Here is a 15,458-nt window from a genome sequence, read left to right as displayed (position 1 = left end):
ATGTTCATCCTAGCGTTGTTCTGCCTTGCGGCAGTGGCTAATAGCCATCCGATTGAATCAACTGCCCAGCATATTGTGATTGTGACGCCACAGGCCCAAGTGCATTTGGAGCCAGCCTTACGTTATGTCCATGGTCTATCGCCATTGGCTCGTGTCTCGGCCCCCCATCATGAGGAGACCATTGTGTATGTACCAGCTGGAACGGCTGCCTCTGTTGTCCCTGTTGTCGATGCTGTCGGCTCGGGTCGTGCCAGTGCAATTCAACCGATCCAACAGGAGACCAAGCAAATTGAGAATTTCCCCGAGAACATCAATCAGATCCAGCAGACGGCACAGCAGGGTGTGGAGATTGTAAGTGGTCAATTTGGTGAGGCAGCAGCTGCAGCAGCATCAACTGGTGCCGGTTTCTTCCCTGGCTTCTTCCCATCGAGCGGTGGCTCCAAGAAACCGGATGAGCAAAAACTAAAGACTGAGAAAATCGAATTGATCGAGACCCCGGCTAATACTCAGCCCTTGCTGGCCACTGAGGCACGTCATTTCTATGGTCTGCCCCAGGTCTATCATGCCCCAACTGTGGTCGATGTCGTCCATACGCCCGTCTACTCCTTCCCCATTTCGGCTATCCGTGCGCGCAGCATTCAGGCCGAAGCAGAGCCACAAGCAGCCCCATTGAAAACGGAATTGGAACCAGAATTGCCACTAGCTCAACCTTTGTTAAAGGAGCAGCCATTGGAGGAGAAGCAGCCATTGATCCAGCAGGAGCAGCAACAGCCAGCTGCCATTATCCCAGAGGCCAATGAGCAGAAATCCGAATTCGCTGGTCGTCTATTGGAGGGCAATGCCATTAAACAGGATCTTCAGCCCGCTGAACTGGCCAAGGAGCAGCCCAAGGAAGAGAGTAAGAGGCAATTCCTTCTGTCCGGCTAATTGAATATCTATAAAGATGTTTTCATTTAATTTCAGTTAAAATTCTGCCCGAGCAACCTTTGATCAAGAATCTACCAGCCGAGACTGCTATTCAACCCGAGCAGCAGCAGCAGGCCGCAGCTCAGCCACAATCTCAGCCAGCTGAGATTATTCCAGCCATTCCAGCTATTGCTGGAGCAGTTTAAGCAGAGCCATTACAACAACAACATTATCATCATCTCATCAGCATCCGCGAGCCATTCCTCAACTCCCTCCCCAAACCCAACATCATTCTCACCTCTCTCAAATACTATATCATATTGGGCAGCTTTGGTTCTTCAACGCTTTTGCGTGCCTGTAGCAATCAGGCCAAGGGGTTTTTCTTATCCTTTTTATCTACTATTAATATTATTATTATTATAATTTTTTTTTTTTTGTATACCTATACAATTTTAGTTTTATACTAACTAACCAATCAACCAGCCAACACACACCAGAAGCAACAACAATCGTCAACACATATTTCACATTTTCCAAACATCAACATTAACAGCAACAAATGCAAGATCAACCAATCAATCAATCAATCAACCAATCAACCAACCAACCAACCAACCAACCAACCAACCAATCAACCAACAAAAAACACACACAACACATTCATTCATAATTCATCATAATCACGACTAAACAAACTATATAAATAAAAGTTCGTTCATCATCATTATATTCATTAAACATAACATTGAAAAAAAAACATACATAAAACAGAACAAATAAAAACAACAAAAAAAGTGAATGTAAAATGTAAGAGAATGAGACACTTTTTATTGTTCATAATGGAAAAACGAAAGACTTGGGCAACAAACTTGAGAAAACAACACCCAGAAAAGAAAATAAAAGGAAAGACTTAGGCAACAAACTTGCGAGAACCTTTGCAGCAAGAAAAAAAAGCTAGAACAAACTCGCAAGAATCTGTAGAAAAACAAAATATGAAGCGAAAGACTTAGGCAACGAACTTGAAAAAAAAACTAAAAAAATTATATAAAAGACTTAAGCGTCAAACTTGCAAGAAAAGACTTAGGCAACAAACTTGGTAAAAAAGCCAGAACAAAAGACTTAGGCAGCAAACTTGAACCTACATATACAAGAAACAGAACAAAATGACTTAGACAACGAACTTGTAAGGACATCGAAAAAAGGAACAAAGAAAAAGATTTGCAGAAACATGGGAAACGTCTTGCAATGCGATGAACAATTGGCTACAATAGTGAAAAGACGACAGCTGAGGAAATTTAGAAAAATTAAATGAAGAAGGCAATTTCACTCTAGTAATCAATCCTAGCCAGAATTATTTAATACAACTAAAAATGTTAAATTATGGGCGCTATTTTGATGGCAGACGGCCCTGAGTTCTTTATTCAGTCACTTATGGAGAGAACTTTCAATATAGCATAAAGTTCTCTATGGCTTTCCTCTGGAATTTGTTGACCTGAATGTAAAGACAAATTCATCAAATTGATTGATTACAGTGTCCCACTTTGAATTTTGCATAAACGAAATTTGTTTTTAGATGGGCGTTATGTTAACCAATTTGACCTCCATCATTGCCAAATCGCTTTGAATTCCCCTCTTATGAACGAATTAACCGAAATGAAATCCCACAGCATAAAAATATTGCACATATTACAAAAAAGAAAAAAAAAACATAAATCGTAAGTACTCAAGTGCACGGCAGTGAATACTAAATAGGAATCGACATACACACACACCACAGTGGGAACGTGCCCAGCCATAAGTAAAAGAGTTGAATTGAGGATTGGTGGCACATCACAACGACCGTGGGCATTACGGTTTTTATTGACTTAGGTCTAAAATTGGGAATCATTGGATTCTTCTTCGTTTTCTTCCTGCTTTGCAAATTATTCACCACTCTCACCAACTGTAATGTAAGCATCCTTGTCATCAAGGGTTACGTCTTCTGCCTTAACCGTCGTGGTGGTGGTAGTGTCGGTGGTTGTAATCACTTCTTCGGGAATTTCCTGTCCCTGCGGCTGAGCTAGAGGCTGGAGGATTATTTCATCTTTGCGTATGGGCCGACTTGTATCCTTATAACGATAAATCGAGAAATAGGTTTGTATACGTTGAATAATATTCTCCACTAGTGGTGGAAACTTATGTTCCACACCGTCGCCATACATTTTTATGTTTTGTTTCGTTGCCTCGATATCTACCACTCCGTCAATTGATGGCAACTTAAGGGCTTGTAGTACACCGCGTAACAGAAGAAGATTCTCCAAATTGCTACCATTCTGATTGGGTTTACGTCTCAGGATTAAGCTTCCATTCGGTTTCAATTCCAAATAATTCATTTTATCCAAATCCGAAAGCAAGTTTCTTGTTGCCTCATTGTCTTTGTTGAGGGTAAGTGGCAAAATTGCCGCTTGCAGTAAACTGAAGCTAAGCAGCATTTGTATGAGTTGGAAAATTAACTGCATTTTGTTTCTTTTCCTTAACTTAGATTTGAGATAACAAGAAATAGAGAACGAAAGAAGTCGAGAGAGATGGAAAGATCCGTCTTGGCAGTCGTCTGTTAATGCACTAATTTTAGCCCGACTTTGGCCAACGAACTTATGCCCACAAAGTGCTGCGCTTTTTTTTCACCTGCTTTTTTTTCCCTGCTCTGAATGTAATTGAGTATTTCTTTTTACATATTTGTATTTGCCTTTGTTTGGCACTTGTTTACTCGCTCTTGGCACTTGGCCAACTTTTTTCCACATTTTTTTTCTTTCAAGACGTGCTTCAAGCTCCAAGCTTCTCTCATTGCGCTTTTGGTCACAACAAATGAGTCTCTTACCTTGTTTGAGTTATTTATTTGCATTTGTTTGTTAAATTTTGTTGTTTTTTCCCCCTTTTTCCTTCTTTCTTTCTGTTATACTTAAATTTCCGCCAATATTAACAAGGTGAGTGAAAGTGTTATATTCTATATGAGAGAGATTCACAGGGAACGAGAGAGAAATAATTAGAGTGAGGATGGTAGAAGGAAAATACCATTAAAATTGAAATTGTAATCCATGTGAAATTTTTAGCAGAACTTAGCAAAATTCATTTAACTAGAAATTGATTCAAAATGCCAACTCAAAATTCTCTTATCTATCATTTTATTAAAGCAAAATCTATAAAAATAAAGTCGAAGTGAAGTATAACAGATTAACAAAGGATTGTTAATTAGATACTAAGGCCAATTGAAACCAGTACAAATTACTTTCTCATTTTATTATCAACGATGCCAACTTAGTCATATTTCAAATCTGATTTGAAGAGAAAGGATGACATAAATTTTGATCTGGCAAATCTATCTAAATAGAAATTATGAATATAAATCTTCAAAAATACATTTCTGTGTATATTAAACTTTCAATTTTACAAATGTTTCAGTTGAACTCACCTTATGATGTCTTATTTTTCCAAAGATTTTCAATAAAATTGTTCAAAAGGCGAAACTGTAGAAAAAGAAGAGAAAGTTGTAAGATTATTATCCAGGAACTTAATAACAAAAAAAGAAAATATGATCGTTAAATCATATATGTAATATATAAATACTTGACATTATATTGCAATAAGTTAACCCCTTCAACATTTTGTGTTTTGCATTTATCATTTATCATGTCAACGAAATGAATTAACGAAAAGAAGAAGAAAAATAAAAAACGCAAAATATTTTTATTAAAGCAGTTATATATATATATATATATTATAAATATAAAGAAACGAAAAATTATTAGTAAGTATATGTACCAGGCCTCAATCCAGAAAACCTGATTTGGAAATTAGGTCTGCGTTTTTATTTAGACATTTGCATCATCATCACCAACAAGATACAGACTTACGACAAACATTCCAGAAGAATCAAATACAAATTCATCTGTTTTTCTACTTAAATATCAAATGTATTTTGGTTTTTGCTTCATCGCTTGATTGTTTTTAAAGGAAATTCCAAAAAGTAAATATAAACAATTTAAATTTAAGTATGTAGCCAAGAAGATTTATGAAAAATAAACAACAACAATAATCATTTTTTAGCAACAATAAGTTAGTCAACCAGTTGATGAATCATCAACTACAACTATGTTGTAGAGAAGGTTCTTTTCTTGTTTTCGTTCAAAACACAAAAACTAATGAAATTCATTGAAAAACTTTTGGCTCGTTTTTGTCTACAGCAACATTTTGAATGCTGCTGCCTAGCAACGTCAGCATTTTTGGTAGGAGATTATAATGATCTTCACGAATAACCAAAAATAGATTGCAATTGGTATTAAAAATAATAAAAAAAAAACGTGCAGCTTATTTATTATATAAATAGTAGTAAATTATTTTGTAATTTCTATATGTTGATTAATTGCGCAGTTTCCTTTATTTTCTGATACTGACACATTAATGGTTTAATGTCGGTCTTGCCCTTTTCAAGTTCTTAAGGCTCACCAATCTCCATACCTCCTCTCCACCTACCAACTATCCCACCATTCAATTCACCCATCAAAATCAATTCACTTCATCATGCTAATTCTTCCTGAATTGTGAAGTAAAAATGTTGTGAACTTTAAGATTGACATTTGATAGCACATTGAGAGATTTGATTACCAATTCTTTTTATATCTCTAATTATAATTATTCATAAACGTCAAGCAATTGCTTGCCGCATGTCAAAACATAAATAAACTTCCGTTTAAAATAGTTAGTCTACAGGAAACTGAAACCAAAAAGCCAAAGCTGTAAATTTTGCATTAATTATGAGTAAAAAATGCTCAAATTGTTTAATAGAAAAAATAAATAAATAGCCACATTAAATGCGAAAAAGAATGACCAGAAAAAGTATCGACTCACATTATACCCTTTGCTTATTTTAAGCTCTCTGTGGCCATTATATATATTGAAAATTACATAATTTTTTAAAACTCTTACGGAATTGCATTTAAGTTGAGATAAATCATATATGGAACTTTTTAATTTAACTTCGGTCTGCAACGAATTGAAGTGGGAAATCAAACATATATTTTATGGCATATTAATAACTATTTACTTAACTAAACTAATTTGAATGTCCTAGATATCCTTGTTTGCGTTCCCAAAAGTCCCAAATGAGTTAAACTATAGTAAGTACCCTGAGAGACTCGTAAGTGTAGAGGCTTAAACAGGATTCAAAATCCATATCACAATTTCGAATGTGGACGTTTTTAGCCAAAGAACAAGTTTCCAAATGAAAAAAGGTATCCCTTGATATGAGCGAAATACATTTGTTAAAGCAATTATAAAAAATATAATTTACAGTAAAAGTATTGGCAATTTCATTGGAAAACTCAAGCATCTTAACCATAACTGATAGCGAATGGCAAACGAATGAACCCCATTTTACTACCCATTAAAGACAATATTATACAATACGTAAGTACTATCTATGAACAACAAAAAATTGCGGTGGGGGCGGGAGGGGAAAATCATCTTCAAGACACTCGTAACTGACAACCAAATGAGCTCACAAAATTGCCACTTAGCTGCGTCTCCACTCTAATGAAGGGGATGTCCAAGGGAGCGAATCGAATCGAATCGCATCGTATTGTATGTGTAGTTGGAATGGAAGTTTAATGTTTGAAATAGGTTCTTCTCTATCGGCAGAGTATGGGAAATAACAATTATTATTATTAAATAACTAATTGAGCATTGGGCCCATACATACAATTAATGATGTTTTCATAGCATCAGCCCCCTCGACCTATGAGACGACGAGAACTCTCTGGGAGAAGTGTGAATTTGAGTGATGTTGATAATGAACTTCAAATTGTTGGCTGCCGCTGAGTAAGAAACCGGACAGAGATGATGCTGATGCCGATGCTAAGATGCTGCTGCTACGTCGCACATCTTCATTCAAAAGGCAGGCGAAAAAAAAAAATTTTATTTCTTTTTTTAATTTTATGCAAAACGCAAAAAAACAACAACAGAAGCAGAAGCTGAAGCTGAAACTGGGAAGCTGGCAGCACACAACAAAAAAGTTAGTATAAAAGGCAGCAACATTTAGTTATTTAGTTATTAGTCGAGCTTTAGCAACAGAACAGTAAAAAACAAAATCGAAAACAGATATTGGATAACTACACGCATATATATATATATACATCTATATACAACGAGTGATATCAAGTTTAACATGAAGTGTTTTATATTGGCCGCTCTAATGCTGGTACGAAAGAGAAAAAAAACGCTGAGATCTATATATTAGATAGACAATTTGCATAATCAGTCTGAAATTTACGATCGTCTATTCAATTGGTAACCCATTCAATTGAAATCCGGGTTGAATGTAACAAAATGTCACATTGAGTGTTGTCATCTGTGTTTCTCATCTTTTTTTTTTTTATTTTTTCTTTGGTATTTGTTAATAATATTTGTTTTGCTATAATATTTGGCAAATATTTAATAGTTACATGTGCAAAATATCTACAAAATGGCTACGATACAAAATACACACAATGACATCATCGTTTCCTTCGATTATAATTACTTATTTTTGTCATCAAATGTTAAAGCTTAGTTTATATACATATTATCAAGAAGAGAGATTTCGTTTTAGTTTAAATTGAATTTAAGGTCCAAAAGAAGGAAAAACTTGCGAGAAACATATTTATCAGATAAGAAACTTTTAAAACTACATAAACTAAACGTTAAAAAGTGTCATTCTGTTTTAATTAGTTATCCAATTTTCGACACCATTCGATTTTTGGTTGATTTTTTAATAAATTAGCAGTTTTTATGAAGGATATGTACATATAGAACTCTACTACACGTGTTTAGAAATTTAAATTGACCCAACGAATATTGCTTTTGTTTTTCTTCCCATTATTAGGCATCTCTATGCTCAGCTGAAAATATTTTCAAAATCAACATTACTCCGGAAGAGGCACAACAATTTCTGCAAAGCGCCCAATTGCGTGGCATCAACGACATTGAATATGCACCCAAGACTGGAGAGAATCCCCTGCCCGAGGCACGTAATGAGCGTGGTGAATTCGTGTACATGGGTCGTGTGATAGAACATCCGGAGGATTATGTCGAGGAACATTATGATGCCCATCAGTATCATGGTCAAGATGGTTTGGGACAATTCGCCTATGGCTATAGAGACTGGAACCAGGGCAAGAACGAGAAACGTGATGAGACCGGCAAGGTGACGGGCTCTTATAAATATGTTCAGCCACATGGTCGTGATTTTGTGGCCACCTATTATGCTGATAAAACTGGTTTCCATGTCGAGGACAATCGTCCGGCCCATTTGAAATTGCCAGCCACCAAAACTCCGGCTGTCCTCAAGGCCGAGGAAGAACATTTCAAATTGTGGGGTGAATTGGCTGCCGCTGCTGGTCACAATCCTGATCCTTATGCTGCCGAATATCAGACAGGTGAGGGTGCCTATCAGCCCAGTGAGGCCGAGACTCGTGAATATGTTCATGAGGAGCAACCCTATGTCCCCGGACCCGAGGAGACTGGTGAGCCCAAGGGCTTCTTCTATGCCTTTGACTATAATGTTCCATTGTTGCGCAACAAGGAGGAGCGCGCCGAATTGGAGCGTCTTAGGGCCATCAACAACAAAGAGGAATAGAGTCTGAGTTCACAAAATACAGATTCTTGTACATACTTCTACCATATATAGCCTACCATTCGCATCTGAAAATATTTATTTAAACTTCAAAACCTAAATAAATCTTAGCCACACACAATCGATAACAAACGATAAAAATCGAAACAAAAAACAGCGTCCTTTTCTACTGATCTTAAAAATAACAAACTTGTTGTTGTCTGTCTACTAGGTACATGAAAAAAACACTGATATACTTACTTTATCGGTGTTATTTCCTGATGAACTATTTTAGCACATTTTTTACTCAAAAAACAAAACAAATGCATCACCAAATGATCATACGCATACAAACATACATAAGCATATACATATGTGTATGCATGTACAAATATGTCTTTCTAGCGTTATTTTGTTACCAGTTTTGCCAAAAAACTCAAAGCGTTTTAAATGCAAATGGAACAATTTAAACATAGATTACCTCAACCTTATGCGGATTAAATTTAATTTCACTTTAATGAGATATTAAAACACAAGAAGAAAAAACAATTTGCAAACACTGCGACCCAGCCGCCAAAATTAAACACATTGCGTTGCCAGACGTCGTTCAACTAAAGCCTCTGTTAATTTAACAGAATTCACAACAGGAGCGCCAAGCAATCCTGTTTAAAAACCAAAAGCTTCTTGATAACCTAATTAACAGGAAGTATTTCTATATAAAATATAAATAACCATATTTATCTTTTTAGCTATTTAAGAGCAAAATACAATACTTACTTTCTACAGAATATTACCAGGCTGCTAACTCAAAAACCAAGTGGAAATACATTTCTTGAATATGTTTTGTCATTTTATTGTTACATACATATACATATATATAAAAAAATGTGTGTGTGTTTTGTTTTTTGTATGTTTTTGTATAATCTTAGTTATTCTTCTTCTACATCGTCTGATGTATATTTGTAATTTTATTGTTGCTTTACATTTACAAATTTTCAAACGCCTTCTTATCAGAGGGAAACTTTTCCCTATTGTTAATTTTCTTCTTTTTGTTGTTTGTTTGTTGTTTGCTTTTCTTGCTTATTGCTTTTTGCATTTAACTTAATTTTAATTAATTTTCGTTTTTTTTTTATAATATTTATATGTATGTGTGAGTGTGTGTGGGTGTATGTATAGTTAGTGTGATGATTTTCGTAATGATGTTTTTCTCCATTTTAATGTTGATGTGCATTCTATTTGTTTAAACTAATTTACAACCAGTTACAAACAAGGGCAAAGCATTGGAGAAGAGCTGGTCATTTCGCCCCCATTAAGATTTCCGTATGGCTACGCCCATGTTTAAAAACTAGCATTTAGATCGTTTTGTTTTGCACCTGAATTTCGTGTCGTTAGCTTTCGTTCTGGAAATTCTCGGTCGTTATGTAAGATTTAATGTAGCATACTTTTTTGGGTGCCAGTGTAGCTTACTTTTTGGGTGCTAGCAAAAATTAAATTTTCTTTGTATACATTTTTGTTTTGTTTGCGTTTTTTTTTTGTTTGTTTTTCTTTTGGAATTTAGAATTTTAGTTTGAGGAATTTTGTTTTTGTTTTTTTATTTTGTTTTTCTTTCGATGTTAAAAAACGAAAAATTTGATTTTCGAAATGAATCACATTAGTAGAGAGAATTTTTCTTTTCGTTCTTTCGTATTGTATGTATAATTTGAGTTATTTTTTTTTTATTTTTATTTTGTTATACACCCTGTACACCCATAGGGTACAACAAATGGGGGGTACATTCGTTTTTATATATGGCAGCATTGTTCAGTCCGATATTGCAGTTTTACGAGTTTTAGTTGTTTATTATTCATAGAGTTTTTGTTTTTTTTTTTTCTTTTCTTTTTGTTTTTATTATGATAAGTCGAAAATGCATGTGTTGTTTTGGGTTTAACTTAATTACTGAGAAAGTTTAAAATGAGATTAGGTTCGATTAAGTTCAAATAAATTCAAGAAAATGCAAGAGAACAAATGACAACAATTAAATAGAAATAATTAAGCAATAATAGAACCTGTAGAAATTGAAAAGATATTCAATATTCTATTATAAATAATGATATAAATTAAGATTATTTTTAGGAACTTTTACTATCGAGGGAAGGATATTTAAACGGTTTGTTGTTCTCAATAACCATTTGAAATTAATGCCAATTGTTTTTGAAATGCTTTTTCTACTTTTGGAATCGAAACTTTTTAATTCAAGTTCAAGTTAAGTCATATATCTTGCAATTAAAGGGTGTATTTTTTAGGACATTTGACACCTTTCATGAAAATATTCACCAAAAACCTAAACACGGAATAAACGTTAATTGGTTTCCTTCTTCAAAAAAAATCGTTTTATAAAGTAAATGTATATAAATTCTTTAATAGAATGATCAGGAGCTTAAAATGTTGTAAAAACAAATGGTGATCTAAAGATCTTTTAAAATAGAATCTCTGGAGCAAATGATATTACAATTTGGAGAAAATAACTAATCGATATGCAAATTGGAACAACATCCATCGTAATTGTGTTCAAAGTCATAAATAAATATAGAAAAATTGATCAAAAAAAACAATTAACAAAAAAAAAAATTACAAAGCACAACATTTTGAAAACACAATAAAATAGAAAAAATCCTAATCGAAGAGGAACCATTAATAGAAAAGTTCCATTCGATTAGGAAAACAAAAAGGCGAAAAACAACAGTTTAGCCATGCATTTAGTGCTATAATAAGTAGTATATAAATATATAAGTAAAGGGTAGCATAGGGGGTATACATTTTAAGGTACATAAGAGTTGGTTGGTTTCTACACAAATCATATAAAATTGGAGATCAATTCGATTCGATTCGATTCGAATCGATTATGGATTAAGGGATTGGAGTGAATGAGTAAATGTTATGGTTTTATGTTTTGTTATTCTGGGGGAAAATTTGTAATAATACTTTTTCTCATTTTCAATGGAGAAGGAGGAGAATGAGGCAATAATGCAATGTGCAATGGGCAGATGATCATTTGGCGCATGAGTTTCAATTTACGATTGCCTAAATGTTAGTTTAAATACCATTTTATCATTATCTTTTTTTTTTCTTTTTTCTTTGTATTATTTTACGGGTTTTCTCTTCTTTTTTGTTTTTTCTTTTTTTGTTGTATATATAAGGCAAACTGTATGCTTAAACATACAAATATTGAACTATATAAGTACGTCATTTATATATATATATATATATTAATATACATATATATATATCTATAGATGTATATATGTTTATGCCAGGGGAAGATTTTGGTTTTTATTTTTCTTGTTGTCACGATTATGGTTGTTGTGTCTGGTAAAAACAGTGGAAATATTATGGAAAATGGCACAAATTTTGTTTTTTTTTTTGTCCTACATCAACTTTATCGTCTTCTATTTAGTTTCTTATGCAGAGCCTTTTCACAAAAAATTGACTGACTTTTGTGATTGTGTGAGTTTGTGTGTGTGTGGGTGTGTAGTATGTATGTATATGTATATATAAACGTTTTTTGTATATATAAATCTTGTATATATATATATATATATATATTTTTGTATATATGCTACATGATGTCCAAGACTTCTCTTCTATGTCTAGGTGCCAGGAGGAATGACCAATTGGAGTAGTGAGTAAATGGATCCTTTTTGTTCACTCACCATCAATCAGGTCAGTTTGCTAATATTATAGCTAGTGAGTGCTAGTTTTATCCTTCTGTGTGTGTGTGTGTGTGTGTGTGTGTATGTGGTGTGTGGTGTGTGTGTAGGTAGGTATCTACTTACCTCTCTACTTAAATTTTCTTTGTGTTGCAACTTAATTTGAAGAATTTTACTTGGCAGCCGCTGCTGCTGCTGCTGGCGTTGCCTGAGCCGTTGATACTTTCAGCTTGATAAACATATTATTATCGTTGTTGCTATTGTTCAAATCAAGTTTCTGGACCTCACATTCCAGATTATTGATGCAGTTCTTTTCATATTGGCTGGCGGCATCGGTTGTGCTGGCCTTTTCGCCATTATTTGTCGCCGACTGTTGTTGTTGCTGTTGCTGCTGCTCACTGGGCGCCACTTTCTTCTCTTTGCTCTTTTTGAGGGCATTCAAAAGGGTTTTCTCTTTGCTTTTTGTCTCCTTGTGATTGCTGCTATCCTTATCCTTGTGCTTGTTGTTTTTGAAACGCGGGAAAATGCAACCGTTGGGCAGAAAACCGCCCAATTTTTCTTTTTTAGCAGGAGCTGGAGCTGGAGTGGGAACTGGTACTGGTACTGGTACTGGTGCAGGAGCTGGTGTAACAGCTGGAGCTGAGGCAGGAGCTGGGACGATGGCAACAGGTATTTGAGCTGGTAAAGGTGCTGATGGTGCTGGTGATGATTGAGGATTGGGCGTGACTACAGGCGTGACAACTGTAGCTAATGGTGGCTGAATGGAACCGTTGCCCCCGCCTCCATTACTATTTATGTTGGCGTTCATTTCCATTTCTAAGGCATCTGCATTCTCCAATGATCCATTTGTTTTATCCATCGAAGTACCACCATTATCTGTCTGATCCACACAACTGTCGTTGTGTGAATCTTCTGACGATTGTTGTTGCTGCTGCTGCTGCTGCTGCTCGATTTGCTCACTGGCTACTTTGTTATCCAATTGTTGGGCAAAAACAGCCAAAGTAATGCCATTACCATTACCCTGGCCATCTCCGGGCACTGATTCGGCTATGCTAGCTGGTTGCAATGAGTTGCCTCCCTCAGTTAGCTGACCAGCACCACCACCTCCACTGGCCGCTCTTGCAGCATCTGGCGATTTGGGAAACATTTGCTGTGTGGTTATATTCTGATAATGTTGCTGCTGACGCTGCTGTAGCATTTGCTCTTCACGTTCACGATCTCGTTGTGCCTGCACCGCATTCCAAACATCTTTCAGCTCACCAGAAATGTCACGATCCTTGAGTATGACGGCGTTTCTACATGAATGAAGTGAAAAATGTCAGTTTTCATGAATTACAGTGAATAACCACACCCCCTCCCACTCTCCCAGTCCACTACCTGACTAATTTCACGCCGGGATTCATAGCCTCCACAAAGTCACACATTAGTTCCACCATTGCGCGACGCTCTTCAGGATCTTTGCTATGACGACCCGAATCTTTGAGTACCTCTGGATTGGCCATAACGGCAAATACAATTGGTGGACTACGCGGACTGCCGGGTGGCACCTAAAATACAAATACAGAAAACCCTTAATTAAATGTCAAAGTTAAAATTCATTCTCATTGAACTTACGCGCATGCCGCCATAGAGAGGTATGGGATCACTGGGTTCTTGTGGTATCACAATGCGTGTCCAGCTAAGGACATTGATGAATAGCTCCTCCCCCGTCTCCGTGGTGGTCCGTATGCACATGTGGGGTTGTGGTGGATTCTTAAAATGACGATAGGCTCTCGAATGACGATAACTGTGTGGGGGTGGTGAGGATTGCATTAGGCTAAGACCCAGGCCGCTTAGGTCATTGTTGGTTTCCAGTTGCTGTTGCTGTTGTTGTTGTTGCTGCTGCTGCTGGGCATGTTGCAGCATATTATTTAGTTGCATTTGTTCTTCAACCATAATGTTATTGTTGTAGTTATTATTGTTGTTGCTTGATGTTGCTAAAGTCTCTTCAATGGCAGTGCTAAGATGTTCATTTGGTTGGTGTTGTTGCTGTTGCTGCTGTTGTTGTTGGTGTTGTTGGTGTTGATGTTGTTGCGGATGCTGCTGCTGCTGCTGTTGCTCTGAATTAGCACCCCCTTCAGCCTCAAGTTCTGCTGCCGACATAATGTATCTTTTGTCCTTTTATTTTTTGAACCAATATTTTGTTGTTGTTGCCGCTGTTTCGTCTCCGTCTCTCGCTCACTCTCTGTATCTCGCTCTCTCGTTTGCCTCTTTGTTCTACTTTCAGTTCAGTTTAGTGTGTAGTTCCTTCTTCTGCTTCGTGTTAATGCTGCTGCTACTGTTCTTCTTCTTCTTCGTCTTCGGGGTGCCTGGTGTTTCGCCTTCTTCTTGCTACTTACCATATAGCAATATTTAACTTTTGACCTTCTTTGGCGTAATTAATGGCCATGCATATTACGTCGCGTTGTATGTGTGTGTTTCGTGTCGTTGTGTTTGTCGCCTTTTACTTAGCTTTGACATTAAATATCCTCCCATACACGAAATACAGCCCTTACCTCTCTTACTCCCTTGCTATCTCTCTCGCTCTCTCTCTCCTTCTCTTGCTGTCGCCCCTTGGCCTACTGCTGCTGCTGCTTCACTGCGCACCCCCGCACCATACGCACACATACAGTTGGGAGTTGTCGGTCGCTGTCGGTGTTGTCGTTGTTTTTATTGTTGTTGTATTTATTATTATTGTTGTTGCTGCTGCTGCTGCTGCTATTGTTGTTGGTCGTCTGGGCCTTTGAGCCTGTTTAATTTTATAATGCAAGCAGATGAAAAGAAATTTAAATAACTTTCAACTTCAAAGCATCGGCATGGCCTTAATGCATATTCATTACGAAACTTACACATTTCACACGTTTTCATTTATAATAATGATTTTCCATTGCACCATTCAATATATATATACACCCACACACACATACATTTGTATGTATATATATAGGGGTGCATACATAAACACACACACACACACACGAAATGCGTTTCTTTCTTTCGTCTGTTTTTTTTCCTTCAGTTGCTTCCGAATTACATTTTTTTTTTGTTGAATGTAAATACAATGCTCCTTGTATTTGTTGTTGTTGCGGTTGTTTTTGTTGCTATTGTTCTAGTTGTTCTTCTTGCTTGCTGCGCTGAATTTTAAATATAGCAAAACAGACAAACAGACGACAACGGGTGCCCTTAACATAAACAACAAAAAAATGTAGGGTCTCCGATACTTT

At 36.1% G+C, this 15,458-nt stretch overlaps 4 protein-coding genes across 4 annotated transcripts; 2 read left to right on the top strand and 2 right to left on the bottom strand.

The window, feature by feature from the left end:
- LOC6639307 (RNA polymerase II degradation factor 1) lies at positions 1-1,294 on the top strand. Its single transcript, XM_002061695.4, has 2 exons — positions 1-898; positions 964-1,294. Exons 1-2 carry the CDS (start codon positions 1-3, stop codon positions 1,110-1,112), a joined length of 1,047 nt encoding a protein of 348 aa, XP_002061731.1. The 3' UTR covers positions 1,113-1,294.
- A 1,534-nt stretch (positions 1,295-2,828) lies between these two features.
- Positions 2,829-3,404, bottom strand: LOC6639308. The gene has a single exon (XM_002061696.1). It carries the CDS (start codon positions 3,402-3,404, stop codon positions 2,829-2,831), a length of 576 nt encoding a protein of 191 aa, XP_002061732.1.
- A 3,686-nt stretch (positions 3,405-7,090) lies between these two features.
- On the top strand, positions 7,091-8,679 carry LOC6639309. The gene is made up of 2 exons (XM_002061697.3): positions 7,091-7,138; positions 7,802-8,679. Exons 1-2 carry the CDS (start codon positions 7,106-7,108, stop codon positions 8,552-8,554), a joined length of 786 nt encoding a protein of 261 aa, XP_002061733.1. The 5' UTR covers positions 7,091-7,105; the 3' UTR covers positions 8,555-8,679.
- A 3,409-nt stretch (positions 8,680-12,088) lies between these two features.
- Positions 12,089-15,166, bottom strand: LOC6638789 (histone-lysine N-methyltransferase trithorax). Its single transcript, XM_002061698.4, has 4 exons — positions 15,084-15,166; positions 13,831-14,983; positions 13,594-13,763; positions 12,089-13,511 (listed from the first exon to the last, which is right to left on the bottom strand). The coding sequence occupies exons 2-4, from the start codon at positions 14,356-14,358 to the stop codon at positions 12,389-12,391; spliced, it is 1,821 nt and encodes a 606-aa protein (XP_002061734.3). The 5' UTR covers positions 14,359-14,983; positions 15,084-15,166; the 3' UTR covers positions 12,089-12,388.
- Between the last annotated feature and the right edge of the window lie 292 nt (positions 15,167-15,458).

Source organism: Drosophila willistoni (assembly GCF_018902025.1).
Source record: "Drosophila willistoni isolate 14030-0811.24 chromosome XR unlocalized genomic scaffold, UCI_dwil_1.1 Seg144, whole genome shotgun sequence".
Lineage (NCBI taxonomy): Eukaryota > Metazoa > Arthropoda > Insecta > Diptera > Drosophilidae > Drosophila > Drosophila willistoni.
Note: the sequence above shows the minus strand (reverse complement) of the source record. Positions and strands in the feature narration are given on the sequence as shown.

What these genes read in the sequence shown, in the direction of transcription:
- LOC6639307 (XM_002061695.4), top strand. Translation starts at nt 1, where the DNA reads ATGTTCATCCTAGCGTTGTTCTGCCTTGCGGCAGTGGCTAATAGCCAT. An exon ending in GGAGCAGCCCAAGGAAGAGA is followed by an intron (nt 899 to 963) that starts GTAAGAGGCAAT and finishes ATTTAATTTCAG; the next exon opens with TTAAAATTCTGCCCGAGCAA.
- LOC6639308 (XM_002061696.1), bottom strand. Translation starts at nt 3,404, where the DNA reads ATGCAGTTAATTTTCCAACTCATACAAATGCTGCTTAGCTTCAGTTTA.
- LOC6639309 (XM_002061697.3), top strand. Translation starts at nt 7,106, where the DNA reads ATGAAGTGTTTTATATTGGCCGCTCTAATGCTG. An exon ending in TATTGGCCGCTCTAATGCTG is followed by an intron (nt 7,139 to 7,801) that starts GTACGAAAGAGA and finishes TCCCATTATTAG; the next exon opens with GCATCTCTATGCTCAGCTGA.
- LOC6638789 (XM_002061698.4), bottom strand. Translation starts at nt 14,358, where the DNA reads ATGTCGGCAGCAGAACTTGAGGCTGAAGGGGGTGCTAATTCAGAGCAA. An exon ending in CTCTCTATGGCGGCATGCGC is followed by an intron (nt 13,764 to 13,830) that starts GTAAGTTCAATG and finishes TTTGTATTTTAG; the next exon opens with GTGCCACCCGGCAGTCCGCG. An exon ending in CCCGGCGTGAAATTAGTCAG is followed by an intron (nt 13,512 to 13,593) that starts GTAGTGGACTGG and finishes TCATTCATGTAG; the next exon opens with AAACGCCGTCATACTCAAGG.